The 17,441-nt window shown below is 47.1% G+C and overlaps 1 protein-coding gene across 1 annotated transcript in view; it reads right to left on the reverse strand.

Annotated features, from left to right (window-relative positions):
• FAM178B (family with sequence similarity 178 member B) overlaps nt 1-17,441 on the reverse strand; it is a 99,740-nt gene that overhangs the window by 77,249 nt on the left and 5,050 nt on the right. Inside the window, 4 exon segments of the mRNA XM_068564177.1 lie at nt 2,448-2,552; nt 6,953-7,014; nt 8,038-8,456; nt 8,656-8,725. Of these exon segments, the coding sequence (XP_068420278.1) occupies nt 2,448-2,552; nt 6,953-7,014; nt 8,038-8,456; nt 8,656-8,725 (656 nt within the window).

Here is a 17,441-nt window from a genome sequence, read left to right on the forward strand (position 1 = left end):
GATTATTCTGGCTACAGAGATGTCTCAAAATGTTTACTTCCAAGGCTATCCATCCAGTGAGCGGGGAACCTGGAAAGCGAATCCACGGCCCCCGACATAGAAAACCGCTTCATCACTCATGATGCCACCAAGGCCTTTGGCCCAAACCCGCTGATTCCATTCAGTCCTCATGCTGTGCAGGGAGCCATTGTGAGACCGTGAGGCACCCTTTCCCTGCCCCTGGGCAGCGTGTGGAAACGGGGACCAGTTAGGAGACAGGCGTCCCCTAATCCGGGCCAGGGGCCAGCAACTGCACACAGGCTGTGGCCTCCTCTCGCCCGCCTGTTTCTGCAAACGAGGTCTCAGTGCAACACGAGGAGGCTCGTGGTTATGGATGGCTGACATGGTTGACGGGTGCTTTCCCGCCACGCAGCACAGCCACACAGCCACCGACAGGCTGTGTGGTCCTCAAAGCCTGAAATATTTACTATTCACAGGCTTTACAGAAAGTCTGCTGATCCCCGATCAAGTCCAAAGACAATTAGCAGAAAGACCTGAGAAAAAAAGCACACGGGCAGCCAAGGTGTTGCTTGGGATCCTCTCTGGGCATCAGTGACGGTGGGAACCATTTGGGGGTCCTGAGAGTGGGGGCTCCCAGGTGTCTGTGTGTCATCGCTCACGCCCCTCGGTGAGCGGATGCAGAATGCTGACTCAGCATGAGCACCCAAACCAGACCATCATGGCTGGGACCTGAATAACGTCACCCGGACGCACAGAAAAGGCAAAGCCCGGACAGGCAGGCAATCCAGGGTGTGTGGACCAGCCTGCCCTCAGTCACATGGGGGCACGTGGGGCCTGAGGGAGGGAGGGGAGAAAGGAAAGGAAGGCAGACAGACGGACAGACAGATCTGTCCTGGCTCCACTTTCCCCCTCGGCTGCTGCCCAGTCTTCTCTTTTGCCATCTCCTCTCATTCTCCTCTGAACCTATTCCAGGCAGGCTCGCCCCCAGTCGCCCCCCAGGGCTGCTCCTGTCAAGGTCACCGTGACCTCTACGCTGTGCCCTCCGGCCCCTGCTCTTCTCTCTATGCCGGCTCCCGGCTGATCTCATCTGGTTTTGCAACTCTAAATGTCACCTATACATGGTGATTCCCAAGCTGGCCTCTCTAGACAAGGGGGTCCTTGTCTTGGTCTCACCCCGGGGGTCCCCCAAGTGAACTCTTGTTCCCGTGCCTGCCACCCCCCAGCGTATGTCACTCAGCCCTCCTCCATTAAATGAAGACAACTCCGACCTCCCGGCTGCTCAGGCCAAAAACCCCGGGGTCCCTCTGATTCCTCTCTTTCTCCCAGAGCCTCCATCCAGCTCGTCAGCAAACCCTGTCGGTTCTACCCTGAAAACGTACCCAGAGTTTGCCTCCTCCTCACCACCCGGCCCTGACTTCTCCCGGATTACTACCACGGCGCCCTCCGCCCCCACCGCACCCCGCGCCCCCCAGTCTACCCTCCACCCTGTTCAGATGAGCGGCAGCCAGCTTCCTGCAGCCTCCCTAACCTCCTCTCCCCTCACTGCTGCCGCCGCCGCGAGGCCCTCCCAGGGCCGCCTCTCACCATCTTCAGGGCTCTGCTGAAAAGTCAGCCACTCACAGAGGCCTTCCCTGACCCCTCCTCTGAACCTTCCAGCCCTCCCAACACTGCTGACACCCCCTCCCCACTCTCTCCTTTCTCACAAGCACTTGTCACACAGCTTCCTTCATTCACCGTGTGCACTGGTGGTCTCCCCGCCCTGACGGTGAGCAACACGGGGGCAGAGACCTCTGTCTGGTTCTCTTCCTGCTGTGTCCCCAGAGTCTGCACAGAGCCCAGCACAAAGTTGGCACATAACAGATGTTTAACGGATGGGTGGACAGACGGACGGATAAATGGATGGATGGATAACAGGGTACCCTGAAGATGAATTCAACTGTGGTCCTCAGGTATCTCTGAGACTCCATGGTACAGATGACTCCAGCCCTCCCTCCAGACAATGGGCCAGCAGACTCCGGCCCAGACGACAGCTCTGACAGAAGCCGCCTTCCTTCCCCACACAGGGGAAGACAGAAAATGTCCCATGGCTGTATTTTCCCCATTTAAAGTCAGTGTTCATTCAGACTGTAGTTTGAGACCTGGTTCCACACGTTTGGGCAGACAACTGGGGAAGAGCAGGCTGTATTTTATACCTCTCTGTCTTCAAAGGCCCACACTAGACCCTGACACACAGTAGGTGAATAAATCCTTCTCAAATCAATGAACAGATGTGGGATTAAGAGAAGGATGCAGCTTGAGAACTCATCAACAGCACACGAATCACGGTTGAAACTGTCCAAAACCAAGGGCAGGTGAGCACTTAAACCCGCTGCCTGGAGAGGCGGGTGCGGGGACTTGGCCCTGAGTGGGCACACGCCTCCCCTCCCACCTGTGCCCACTCCCCGCACCTGTGCTCTGGTGTGAGCGGCACTTCTTCATCAGGATCCAAGGAATTGAGGTCAAGACAGCCCTGCAGAAGCAGCTTCTCTCGCTCCTGCTCCAGGGCCTGTTCCCTGCCAGAAGGTGAGAGGTGACAACAGGGTCAGTGCAGTGCCTGCTCATCCGGCCCCGTCACTGGGCCGCAGGGTCCTCCCTGGGCACAGCAAGGCCTCGGCATGGGGACCAGGGAGCCCGGGGCCCTGTCTCCCTGCACAAAGCTCTCAAACTTAGATTCCTGGGGCGGGGGAGGGACTGCACTGCATCAGCTCTGCTGCCTGAAAGAAGACAATTTACACAACTACACAACTTCAAACGCACCTTTATTTGTGTACTTTGTTCTGGCATTTGCTCGCTTTTTAACACACCAGGGACAGGGCCTAGCCCTTCTGCTCCTCTCGGGTCCAGCCACACTGACCAGGAGCAGCCCCTGTGGCCATGGCTCCCCCGGGCCTGCCTCTCCGGCCCCAAGTGGCAGCCCCCCAGGGCCTGCTCCTTCCCTACGGCACCTGCCCTGCCCCTGAGTCCGTTTTCTCCCTCCAGGCCTGAGCGCCTCACTTCCCTTTTCAATCGGCCCCACCAGAGGCCCTGCGTGCCGACCATCATCTTGCCGGAGCCCGGCTCCCTCACCTCCTGCCCTGACCACACGCAAACCCCAAGGGGGCACCAGTCCCCGCTTGGCCTTCTGCGTCCTTGTTCCCTCCGGCTGTTGAGGGAGCCCTGGGAGCCCCCCGGCCCTCACCCTGCCCTCCGGGTGCTCACCCTGGCTTTGCCCACTGGTCCTCGGTTCTCAAAGGCTTCGCCTCCAGCCCAGCCTGTCTTGGGTTCAGATCCTTTGAGCCAGCCACTAGATGGATGATTTCCAGCCAAATGTGGCCGGTCCTCCCGACATCGCACACCCAATTCTCAATTCCTCTTCCCTACACAGGCCCCAGCCACCCAGGGCAGCAGGTCCCACGGGAGCTCCCCGAGGCCCCGTCTCATCACCATTCACCCTATTTCCCCCTCACGCTTCCCATCCATTCTCCGTAACGCAGCCTGAGCGCTCTCTCTTAAACACGTGGCAAAACACATCAGGACCTGCTTAAAATTCGCCCACGACTCGACCCTGTGTTCATGAGACTCCCGTTCACATCTCGGCTGCATCTTCTGCTCGGTCCACTCCCCACACTCTGGCACCGAGAATACCAGTCCTAGCCAGCCAGGAGAGGCACGGTCTGTCCTTCCTGCCTTTACATGTGAGGTCACTCCTGCTGCCCTCTCAACTCTTATCCTCCAAGGTCCAAGGACAAGGACCCCCCCTGGGGAGCCTGTCCTAACTCCCAGGCTAAGTTAGATGCCATTATTCCAGGCCCCTCCATAGCAGCTTTACAGCACGGGAAATACTAGAATCATTGCGTTCAGTTCCAGGTGAGTGGGGCTCACCATCATATCTGTATATCCGGTGCCTGGCACAGGGCGCAGCGCAGAGCAGGAACCTTCCCATGCCAGGCATTGAGGAGTGGGTAGTTCCCCACGCGTGTTCACTTTCCTGCTGACACTTCTGAGTATCTAATATATTTACAGCTGGATACCGTACAAACATATAGACACAGCCCCTTCCCTAACTTACCCTCTGGTTAGGAAAAAATATACTCAGGTAAAGGAGTTAAACAACAAAAGTCATGGGCTATTAAAGAGCCCAGAGGTCAAACTCTTCCAAAAAATTGCAGAGGAAGGAACACTCCCAAACTCATTCTATGAGGCCACCATCACCCTGATACCAAAACCAGACAAAGACACTACAAAAAAAGAAAATTACAGACCAATATCACTGATGAATATAGATGCAAAAATCCTCAACAAAATACTAGCAAACAGAATCCAACAACACATTAAAAGGATCATACACCACGATCAAGTGGGATTTATCCCAGGGATGCAAGGATTCTTCAATATACGCAAATCAATCAATGTGATACACCATATTAACAAATTGAAGAATAAAAACCATATGATCATCTCAATAGATGCAGAAAAAGCTTTTGACAAAATTCAACACCCATTTATGATAAAAACTCTCCAGAAAGTGGGCATAGAGGGAACCTACCTCAACATAATAAAGGCCATATATGACAAACCCACAGCAAACATCATTCTCAATGGTGAAAAACTGAAAGCATTTCCTCTAAGATCAGGAACGAGACAAGGATGTCCACTCTCACCACTATTATTCAATATAGTTCTGGAAGTCCTAGCCACGGCAATCAGAGAAGAAAAAGAAATAAAAGGAATACAAATTGGAAAAGAAGAAGTAAAACTGTCACTGTTTGCGGATGACATGATACTATACATAGAGAATCCTAAAACTGCCACCAGAAAACTGCTAGAGCTAATTAATGAATATGGTAAAGTTGCAGGATACAAAATTAATGCACAGAAATCTCTTGCATTCCTATACACTAATGATGAAAAATCTGAAAGAGAAATTATGGAAACACTCCCATTTACCATTGTAACAAACAGAATAAAATACCTAGGAATAAACCTACCTAGGGAGACAAAAGACCTGTATGCAGAAAACTATAAGACACTGATGAAAGAAATTAAAGATGATACCAACAGATGGAGAGATATACCATGTTCTTGGATTGGAAGAATCAACATTGTGAAAATGAGTATACTACCCAAAGCAATCTACAGATTCAATGCAATCCCTATCAAATTACCAATGGCATTTTTTACGGAGCTAGAACAAATCATCTTAAAATTTTTATGGAGACACAAAAGACCCCGAATAGCCAAAGCAGCCTTGAGGGGAAAAAATGGAGCTGGAGGAATCAGACTCCCTGACTTCAGACTATACTACAAAGCTACAGTAATCAAGACAATATGGTACTGGCACAAAAACAGAAACATAGATCAATGGAACAGGATAGAAAGCCCAGAGATAAACCCACGCACCTATGGTCAACTAATCTATGACAAAGGAGGCAAAGATATACAATGGAGAAAAGACAGTCTCTTCAATAAGTGGTGCTGGGAAAACTGGACAGCTACATGTAAAAGAATGAAATTAGAATACTCCCTAACACCATACACAAAAATAAACTCAAAATGGATTAGAGACCTAAATATAAGACTGGACACTATAAAACTCTTAGAGGAAAACATAGGAAGAACACTCTTTGACATAAATCACAGCAGGATCTTTTTTGATCCACCTCCTAGAGTAATGGAAATAAAAACAAAAATAAACAAGTGGAACCTAATGAAACTTCAAAGCTTTTGCACAGCAAAGGAAACCATAAACAAGACGAAAAGACAACCCTCAGAATGGGAGAAAATATTTGCAAATGAATCAGCGGACAAAGGATTAATCTCCAAAAAAAAAAAAAAAAAAAAAAAGAGCCCAGAGGAGGGAGATGACTCTGGGGTGGGATCAGGAATAGACACAGGAGAGAAAACAATCATTCATCCCACACGTGTGTTTAACCCCCTCCTGCGGGCAAGAACATGGGCTGGGAATTGGGAAAAACAGAGACCAGTGAGATGTCATTCCGACAAGAACCCAAGCATCAGACAACAGTCCCGCTTCTTAACTTCCGCAAAGAGAGTGTGCACACACTGAGCAGAAACACCACCAGAGAAGGGATGAGAACACAGAAGAATAAGCCTGTGGGCAACGTGCTCCCGTGCGTCAAAGCGCAAGCCCAGGGGTGAAGCCCACCACACCCCAGCTGCCCCAGTCCTCGCGGGCAATGGAGGAGCAGGATTCTAGTGTCTTCACCACTAGAATGGTGTCTTCACCACTAAATGGGCCCTCAGTGCAAGCCAACCATGGCACCTGCTTTCCAGTAAAGAAAGAGCACCGGGGTTGGTTTCCATCCCCACCTCCGCCTCCCTAAGGGATTTCCAGTTCTGATGGGATGTGACTTTTGCCTTTAGAAACCAACTTCCACGTGAGACATGCTCACTGTAATCCCGGGGGGAGGGCAGGTGAACTAGACCAAGCGCTACGGAATAACGAGCAAAGTGTGCTCAGGTGGCGGCGTGGGGCAGGGCGCAGGAAAAGCTGGCACCTTACCCCCCACCCCTCCCACTCCACCTCCGTCGCTGTCGAGTCGATCATCAGGCTGTGCGCCTCAGTATCAAAGCAGTGTGCTTCTTCCGCTTCGCTCAGTGGGAGCTGAGCAAGCCCTAAACTGGCATGAACTGGGCAGAATAGCGCCGAGGTGGAGAGAGAACCGGAACGAGGGCTCTGTGCGTGGTGAGGGTCCGGGGCTCTCTGCCTCAGAGATGCTGCCCTTTGACCCGCTACTGTTCTGCACACTCCTTATTCACCAGGGCACACAGGGCACTCAGGAGGCATGCTGATGGCGGGGGTAGGCTGCTTTATCCTGAGAGGAATTTGCTCTGAGTCTCTGAGGACAAACCCATGAAACTACTGCCAACCCCACAGAAATGAAGAGCCCCATGATGGACCCTCCCCACTCACCTCTTCTCCTGCAGTAAGTAATCCAAGCTGTTGACGTAGCACTCGGAGCCCCCAGAGGTGAGCTGGAGAAGCCACACGGGAATGGGCAAGAAAGAGAAAGACAAAGACGGAGGGAAAAAGAATAAAACTGAAGCTACGTTAAGCCCTTTGCTTATTTTGTTTACTTTTCTGAATAGGCAATACATTCACTCGCTCACCTCCATCCCCAGCCGCCCAGGTCCCCCCCCAACAGGTGACCACAGGTGTTTACTGGCTGTGCTTTCTGAGATACTGTACGCACAGAGAAGCAAACAGTAATACATCATAGACTCTCTCCTTCAACACAGGTGGTAGCACGCTACACCCCCTATTCTGCACTTTGCTGATTTTCAGTTAACAATATGTCTTCAGGGTCATTCCATACCAATACTAAAGAGATAGTTGTTTTTTTTTTTTTTAAAAAACACTTCCATGGTATTCTGATTTATGATTAGAACATAATTTATTAGTTCCCTAGTGATTGGCATTTTGGTTATTGGCAATCTTGAGCTATTACAAATAAATAAATCCTATTCTTAGAATAAATTTCCCGGATCTATGGGCTCAAATGTCCCCACAGTCTTCCCAGCAACCAGTTTATTCCCGGCTTAAAGTTCACCACTGAAGTTTCCATTTAGGAATCCCAGGTCGCTGGACCACAGTTAGCCTGAGGCTTTGTGCCTGACCTCGCCCAGACCCATAATCCCAACCACAGCTGCAAAAGCCTTGAAGGGCCCACACAGGGGCGGCATCAAATACGGCACCACCCCAAGCATTTTTATTAGCAGGAGTTAGGAGCAGAAATAAAGGGAGAGATGCAGCCCAGCCTTGGGGGCCCAAGCTCCCAGCCACGAGGGCCCAGGGGCTGGGGAGAGGTGGCGGGGTGTGTGTGGCCAAGGAGGGACAGTCAAGGCGAAGTGGCCGAAGGAGGGCAGGTGGGGTGTGGCTGAGGAGGAGTGGCCAAAAAGGGGTGGCTTGGGGGTGACTAAGGAGAGGTGGCTGAAGAGGGGCGGCAAGGAGAGGAGGCCAAGGGGCAGTTCCTGGCTTACCGAGGTGCCAGCGTCCACCCATGGCGCCGCAGCCTTTGGGCTGGTGCCTGCCGTACTCCAGAACGGCTCCTCCAGTGAGGCCAGACCCCGCACGGGGTCTGGGTCCTGGGGCTCCTGCTTTGACTCCTCGGGCAGCTGGTGGGCCAGTCTCCTCAGGCCCCGAGGCCCTGCCGTGCCTGCCAGCCTCTGGGCTGGGGCCCCGCTGTCAGCCGGCACGGCCCTCTGCCTCAGGAACTCCACGGGTGGCGGGCTCCAGTCGCTGGGGAACATGTCTCCGGCGGCCTGCATCTTGGGCTTCTTCGACTTGGGAGCTGGAGCAGAGGAGGGGCTGCAAAGGCGCCGCGAGGGGTGCAGGAGCCCCTGGTGCAGGGGGTGGTCGAGGCAGCTGCCCTTCAGGTTGGGCAAGAGGATGGGCCTGGCGGCGGCTGCCTGAACCCCTGTGGACGGGACAGAGTCCTGCAGTGTCCCCACCTGCCTGCCACCATCCCAGCCACGGCGCCACACTGGCTGAGGAGAGGGGTGGCTTGGGATTGTTGTGGGCAGCATGCAAGGGGAGTCCCTCAACTGTGGGTTTTCCACGCCCTCGTGGCCCCAAACCTCAGAAAGGCTCGACCTGCACAGGGGAGCTACACCTACCTTCTCTCCAAGGTCGGGAGTGCACAGCCTTCTCTGGCCTGGCCATCTGCACACCACTGGGCGTTTTATCCTGGAAGGAACCACCTGTCAGGTGAGGCAAGCCTCCAGAAGAGAGCTAAGTGCTCTAGACGAGGTCCTGGGCCCCTGGGTGCCCAGGAAGGAACTCTCCCTCCAGCTCCACCCCAAGGACTCAGCACATGTACCACAAAGATCAAGTTGCTGAGGTGAAGGAGGCTTGATCTGACCTCTCATTTCAAGGACATGATGGGCAAGTGTAAAGACATCAACATTTTTTAAACCTGTACGAAATACTGCATAAAACAATATTATACAAACCTACTGTGGTAATCATTTCATGATGTATGTAAGTCAAATCATTATTCTGTACACTTTAGACTTATAAAATGGTATATATCAATTATATATTAATACAATTGTAAAAAAGGAAAAACATTTAAAAAAGAAAAAAGAAATATCATACATATATGTTAATGAACACACAATGTTTAAACATGTAATTTGTGCCAATAAAAACATAAAGAGGGGCTTCCCTGGTGGCGCAGTGGTTGAGAATCTGCCTGCCAATGCAGGGGACACGGGTTCGAGCCCTGGTCTGGGAAGATCCCACATGCCGTGGAGCAACTAGGCCCGTGAGCCACAACTACTGAGCCTGCGCATCTGGAGCCTGTGCTCCGCAACAAGAGAGGCCGCGATAGTGAGAGGCCCGCGCACCGCGATGAAGAGTGGCCCCCACTTGCCGCAACTAGAGAAAGCCCTTGCACAGAAACGAAGACCCAACACAGCCCTAAATAAATAAATAAAAAGGACTAGAGTATGGAAAACTCCAAATCTTAAAAAAAAAAAAAATAAAGAGAAGGGATGGAGTTGTATAGGAGCAGAGTTTTTGTATACTATTGAAGCTAGGCTGGTATTAATTCAAACAAGTCTGTAATAAATTTAAGATATAAATTATAATCTCCAGTGTCACTACTAACAAAATAACTTTAAAATATACAGAAAAGGAAATAAGGAGGGAATCAAAATCACACATTAAAAAAAATCAGTTAAACACAAAATTAATTCAAACAAGTTTGTAATAAATTTAAGACATAAATTATAATCTCCAGTGTCACTACCAACAAAATAACTTCAAAATATACAGAAAAGGAAATGAGGAGGGGATCAAAATCACACACTACAAAAAATCAGTTAAACAAAATAGAAGGCAGTAATGGACGAACTGAGAAACAAAAAAAGATGCAAGATATATAAGAAACAAATAGTAAAATGGCAGAAATTCTTCCTTATCAGTAATTAGTTTAAACATAAATGGAGTAAATTCTCAAATCAAAAGGGAGATACTGGCAAAATGGACTAAAAAACATGATCCAACTATATGCCGTCTACAAGAGATTCACTTTACATCTAAAGATACAAATAGATTGAAAGTGAAAGGATGAAAAAGATACTCCATGTAAATAGAAACCCAAAGAGACCTGGAGTAGCTATATTAGCATCAGAAAAAATAGATGTTAAGTCAAAAATTACTATGAGACAAAGCAAGCCATTATACATTGATATAAGGGTCAGTCATCAAGAATATGTAACAATTATAAACATATATGCACCTAAAAACAGAGCTCCAAACTATGTGATGCAAAATGACAGAGCCGAAGGGAGAAATAATTATAAAATAATAGCTGAAGGCTTCAATATCCTACTTTCAACAATGAAATTATATGGAAGATCAAAAGAAAATAGAGGACTTGAGCAACACTATAAACCAACTAAACATAACCAGACATACACAGAACCCTTCACCCTGCAACAGCACAACATGCATTCTTTGCAAATACATGTAGAATTTCTTCAGCATAAATTATGTGTTAGGCCAGAAAACAAGTCTCAGTAAATTTTAAAATACTGAATTCATATAAAGTATCTTTCCCTATCACAATAGAAACTAGAAATAAATGACAGAAGGAATTTCACAAATATATAGAAGTAAAACAAACTCTTAAACTATATATATATCTACCAAAGGAATAGAACTGAGTTCCAGAAATAAACACATACATCTATGGTCAACTGATTTTCAATAAAGATGCCAAGAACATTCAATGGAGAAAGAAGAGTCTTTTCAACAAATTGTGCTAGGCAACTGGACATCCACATGCAAAAGAATGACACTGGACCCTTATCTCACCAGACACTATACACAATAATTAATTCAAAATAGATGAAAAACCTAAACAGAAGCACTAAAACCATATGACTCAGAGGAAAACATAGGGGTAAATCTTCATGGCTTCAGATTTGGCAATGGTTTCTTAAGATATGACACCAACAGCACAGGCAACGAAAGAAAAAATAGATAAATAGGATTTCATCAAAATTTAAAATTTTGCACTTCAAAGGATATTGTCAAGAAAATAAAAGGACAACCTACAGAATGTGACAAAATATTTGCAAATCATTTATTTGATTAGGGTCTAGGATCCAGAATATACGAAGAACTCTTACAACTTATCAACAAAAAGGTAAAAAATCCAATTAAAAAATAAGCAAAAGACTTGAATAGGCATTTTCAAAAGAGGATACACAATGGGCCAACCAGCACATGAGAAGATGCTCAATGTTAACAGTCACTTTATTAGGGAAGTGCGAATCAAAACCACAATGAAATGCTACTTCACACCCACCAGGATGTCTATCATCAAAAACAAAAACAACAACAAAAAATAACTAGTGTTGGTGAGGACTGGAGAAATTGGAACCCTCATACATTGCTGTTGTGAACGTAAAATGATACAGCCACTGTGCAAAACAGGTTGGCAGTTCCTCAGTTAGTTAACGATAGAATTACCATATGAATTACCAAATGACGGAGGAATTCCACTCCTAAGTATATACCCGAAAGAAGTGAAAATAGGTTCTCAGACAAATCCTTGCACATGAATGTTCCCAGTAGCACTCTTCACATAGCCAAAAGGTGGAAATCATGCAAATGCTTACCAACTACTGAATGGATAAACAAAAGGTGGTATATCCACACAATGGAATATTATTGAGCCACAACAAGGAATGAAGCACTGATACACGCTATAACAATGGATAAACCTCAAAAACGTTATGCTAAGTGAAAGAAGCCAGACACAAAAGAATCATATATATAGTTCTCTATATATGAAATGCCCAGAGTAGGCAAATCCACAGAGACAGGAAGTAGACTAGTGGTTGCCAGGTGCTGTGGGAGGTGGGGGGAGGGGAGGAGGAATGAGGAGTGACTGCTTAATGCGTAAGCTTTCCTCTTTGGATGATGAAAATGCTCTAGAACTAGACAGCGCTAACGCTTGCACAACACCGTGAATGTACCAAATGCCACTGTATTATACACTTTAATATGGTGTAAGTCTTATGTATATTTTACCACAATAAAAGATAAATAAATATATAAATTATACATGGGGGAAAAGTGTATGCAAAATAATGTCAAGTAAGTAGAGGTCAACACAACTTGGTAGAAATCATGAATTAAAAAGAAAAAAAATAGAACTTCCCTGGTGGTGCAGTGGTTAAGAATCCCCCTGCCAATGCAGGGGACACAGGTTCGAGCCCTGGTCTGGGAAGATCCCACATGCGGGAAGATCCCACATGCCACGGAGCAACTAAGCCCGTGCACCACAACTACTGAGCCTGCGCTCTAGAGCCCGCGAGCCACAACTACTGACCCCACGTGCCACAACTACTGAAGCCCGTGAGCCTAGAGCCCGTGCTCTGCAACAAGAGAAGCCACCGCAATGAGAAGCCCGCGCACCGCAAAGAAAAGTAGCCCCCACTCGCTGCAACTAGAGAAAGCCCGCACGCAGCAACGAAGACCCAATGCAGCTAAAAATAAATTTAAAAAAAAATACTTATAAAAAAAATTACAGAAATATGAAATAACCATATTAAGTGAAGGAGTTATGGTTGTAATTTTTGCAAAATTGTTTAAATAATAAAATGTTCTAAATTTGTGCCTATCTAAGCACTGGAGGGCAGCATCAGAAGACTTTAGGGGACCAGTGAGATAAGGATGGCACTAAAAATCATCCTGTCCTGGTTCTGACATCCTGCCCTCCTTTGGGCCTTCAGGAGGTGTTGCCCAGGATTGCCCATCCTCCCACTTGCCATGGGATTTTTTTCTAGTTTTTCTGCCTTAAAAAATAATCACTCTTCCTTCCAGTCCTTCCTGAAAATTGCTTCTGATTCAACCTTCCTAAGCATCAACTCAATCGTGTAACCTCCTCTGCTCAGAAGCCATTGCTGGGCAAAGGTACACACGTGAGGAATCTTTAGAAGGTGATGAAAATATTCTCTATCTTGACTGTGGTGGTGGTGGTGGTTCCTCAAAAACTACATACCATTGTCAAAGCTCACTGACCTGCACATCTAGAAAGGGTAAATTTTACTGGATGTAAATTATACCTCCATAAACCTAACTTAACAAATAACACCAGCTTCCACTTAGCAAATATTGAGACTTTTCAACATATAAAATTATTTCCACATTAGAAATCATCTGGAGGAAAACGTAACATACAAATTCTGTTAAATGAAATGAAAATGCTTCTGGGGTAATCTAAGCCATCTCTGTACATAAAGTGTCCACTGTTGGCCTTCCCAGTCCTGCCCTCAATGGGGACTCTGGCAAGTGCTAAGAAATCACTGAACTTCCCCTTGTAAAGGAGAAGTGGGAGCAGTGGGGGTTCAAGTCTTGATAGGAGCCCCCCGGTGGCATTTTTGCCTCCCGCTGTGGGGTGATACTTGGGCCATGGTGTGCCTTCTACCTAGCAGGCCCCTTTGGCCCTGGGGAAACAAGAAGGACCGGGGGGGGGGGGGGCCAGTGGAAAGGGAGCCAGAATGGAGGCTTCAGGATGAGCCAAGCAGAGGATGGGAGGTAGGAGAGCACGTGTCCATCAGGCCCACAGGACAGGAGAGCAGGCAGGGTGTCAGGGTGAAGGAGCATCAAGGTGCATGTATTAGTCAGCTTGGGCTGCTGTAACAAGTATTACAGACTGGGGGCCTCAAATAAAAGACATTTATTTCACAATTCTGTGAGGCTACATGTCAAAGATCAAGGTGTCAGCAGGGTTGGTTTCTTCTTAACCTGTCTCCTTGGCTTGCACATGGCTCTCTCCTCCCTGTGTCATCCACATGGTTTCTCCTCTGTATGCCTGTGTCCTAAGCTCCTCTTCTTCTAAGGACCCCAGTCATATTGGATTAGGGCCCACTCTCAATGACCTCATTTAACCTTAATGACTGCTTTAAAGACCTTATCTCCAAATACAGTCACATTGTGAGGTGCTGGGGGTTAGGACTTCAACATATGAATTTTAGGGGATCACAATTTAGCCCATTATCATGTGCATTTGGCAGCACATTATTATGTGCATTTGAGCTCTGTGGAAGGTGGAGGCTGGTAGTAGCGGCCTCTAAAAATGCTGAAAATTCTTGATGTGTATCAGAAAGGATGATACTGAAAGTCCCAGGTCTTGCCCATGTTCTTGATTCAGACATCATTTTACTGCCAATATGGCCATGACATCAGCATGATCACAGTGGACAACCCAGACATCAGCTCAGGCAAACAAAAATTGTGAGCAATCTTCTATCTGAACTCTCAATGGTTTAATATGTGAGATGACAGGTAAACATCAGCAAAAAAAAAAAATAATTGCTCTTATAGCCAGAATATCTGAAAAGCTGTTTGGTCCACAAATAACAATGCATCTGGTGGAAAATGTCTCCATTCCTGAGAAAACTGGGGACTAAGACCCGGATCCCCCCAGCAGTGCTCACAGAGGATGAGACATACGTGGAGTGAAGGTCTAAGCACGCTGATGACACCTCCAGCTTTTTCATGGAAGCATTTTAACAGACAAACTGCAAAGTTGGTCAGGAGTAAAATTTCAAAATTCTGCAAAAGTCAAAGAGCAATAAAATATTCCCTTTGCTTACTGATAATACACAGAAAAGGGCTTTGGAAAAGAGCCTGGAAGTTCCTCAAATGATTAAACACAGAGGTACCATATGACCCAACAAAAGCATCCCTAGGTATGTACACGAGAGAAATGAAAACATTTGTCCACACAACATCTCGCACATGAATGTCCACAACAGCCAAAGAGTGGAAACAACCAAAGTGCCCATCAGTCATTGAGTGGATAAACAAAATGTGCAATATCCATAACATGGATATTGTTAGCCATAAAAAGGAATGAAGTACTGAGATGTGCTACGACATGGATGAACCTCAAAAACATTATACCAAGCAAAGAAGCCAGACTCATAAGAGCACATATTGTGGGTTCCATTTATATGAAGTGTCCAGAATAGCCAAGTCATAGAAACACAAAGCAGATTCATAGTTGCTTAGGGCTGAGAGAGAGGAGGGAAGTTGGGGTGAGAGCTCAGAGACGCTGGGTTTCTTTTGGGGTGACGAAAACTTCTAAAATTGACTTTGGCGATGGCTGCACAGCTCTATGAACTATACTCTTTAAATGGGTGAGTTGTGTGGTTATGTGAATTTTATCTCAATAAAACTTCTTTTAAAAAGAAAGTAAGTACAAGGAGAGTAAAACTAAAGGTCACCGCTGTCGATGAAGTTGAAGATTCTGAGAGGGCAGAGGACTTCAGTAACAGGAAGCTGGGAAACAAGGTCAAAGCTGTTCACACTGTAGATGCTGATCAAGAAGCAAGAAGGAAAAGAAGACCAAAGAATAAAAAGTATCACTAAAATCTTCCAGAAATATTCTATGTGAATGACAACGCCTTCTGGGAATTTTGGGGGCGATTACAGCTACTCTTTTTAAAAACACTTTTATTTGAGGTTCTTAGTGCAAAGCTGAGTCTAGAACATTTGCCTAAACCAAGCAAATGCTTTGGTGAGCAGAAGTCCACGGAGATGATAAAATATAAAAAGAATCAGAAACCGCTGATATAATGAGACCAAATCCATGCAGAAAAAGCTGCGTGCAACGGGGTGGGAGGGGTGAGGGGGTGGGAGGAGAGGCTATGTTCTCCTTTTTAAATCGGTTTCTTTTCTGAGCACAAGTGCTTTCTGTGTCTTCCTAACAATGCGGAGCTCACTACGTTTAGGAAAAACAGCACAGCCTTTGTTCCAGTCCAGAGTCGATGGCTTTTGCTGTTCCAATTTCAAGATCATGACAAGCAGCACGCTCTGGTCCCTGACAGCTCAGCAGTTCAGGGCTCAGATGGAGCGCAGGGCGCAGGGCGGGAGCATGGTGAGGCGGGCTAGAGGGGTGGCTGTCCTTGCTGAGTGAGGAAGCTGCACAGTCTCTCAGCCCCTCCTCTGCACCCTCATCACCACACTGGGGAGTCCCAGCTCTTCCTGCGTCACCTGAGTGCACAGACGGAGTCTTATCTCCCTACCCCAGCGCCTAGCCCAGGGCCCAGCCCAGAAGGAAGCTCAGAAAACTAGTCGATGCTATTGTACACTTATATGTCGGCTTGGGCTGCTTTAACAAAATACCATAGGCTGGGGGGTGCTTAAACCACAGATTTATTTCTCACAGCTCTGAAGGCTGGAAGTCCCAGATCCAGGTGCTGGCTGGTAGGTTATATTGTGAGGCCTTTTCTTGTGCCTCACGGGAGGCTGCCATCTCTCTCGATCTTTCTTTTGTGCACTCACAGGATGGGGGTGGGTAGAAAGCGAGCCTGTGTGTGCGCTCTGGTCTCTTTCTCTTCTAAGGATGTTAATCCCGGCATGGGCCCCACCCTCATGACCTAACCTAACCCTAATTACCTCCCAAGGCCCCATCTCCAAATACCATCACATTGAGGGTAAGGGCTTCGCCGCAAGAATCTGCGGGGGAGACACAGTTCAGCCCATTGTGACGTGCAATATACCAAAGATCACTACACCAGGTACAAATCAAATTAATCAACTTTAAAGGACAATATACATGCAGAAAAGGGAACCAGGGTAAGAATACAGCTTGATGAATTTTCACCAAGTGAACACACCCAGGTAACCATGACCTAAGTCCAAACAATAGCATATACCAGCACCCCAGAGCCCTCCTCACACTCCTTCCCAGTCAGGACCCCTACCCTCTGCTCAAAAGGTAGTACTTAATACCATAGATTTGTTTCGCCTGTTTTTTGAATAATGCGTAAATGAATCACACAGTACGGATTCTTCTGTGTCTGGCTTCTTTTGTTCAGGGTTATGTTTGTGCATGTTCGTTTTCATTGCTCTGTAGTGTTCTCTTGTATGAATACAGGATCAACTCTTCTACTATTGATGGATATCTTTGTTGTTTCCAGTTTCTGACTATGAATAATGCTTTCATGAACATTGTTATACTTGCGTTTTGTACACACACAGCCACGTACCCACACACCCAGTCACATGCATTTCTGTTGGGAACGCACCTAGGGGTCGAATTGGTGGGTCACGAAATAGTTATGTCCATTTGTGGTAGCAAAGGCCAAACGATTTCAAAGTGGCAGAATGAATTTACCCTCCTATCAGCCATTTATCAGTTCCCCTCATTCTACCCTTGCCAACACTTGAGAATGTCAGTCTTTTCAATGTTTACCATCCTAGGAGGTATGTACTAGTTTCTCATTGCATTGTTCAATTTGTACTTCCCCAATTATAATGAGATTGAGCAAATTTTCCTATTGCATTGTCCTCCCGGATATCTTCTTTTATAAAGTGCCTGTTGTCCATTTTTCTATTGAGTTGTCCTTTTCAAAATTTCTTCATCTGGAGGCAT

Source organism: Eschrichtius robustus, chromosome 15, assembly GCF_028021215.1.
Source record: "Eschrichtius robustus isolate mEscRob2 chromosome 15, mEscRob2.pri, whole genome shotgun sequence".
Taxonomy (NCBI): Eukaryota; Metazoa; Chordata; class Mammalia; order Artiodactyla; family Eschrichtiidae; genus Eschrichtius; species Eschrichtius robustus.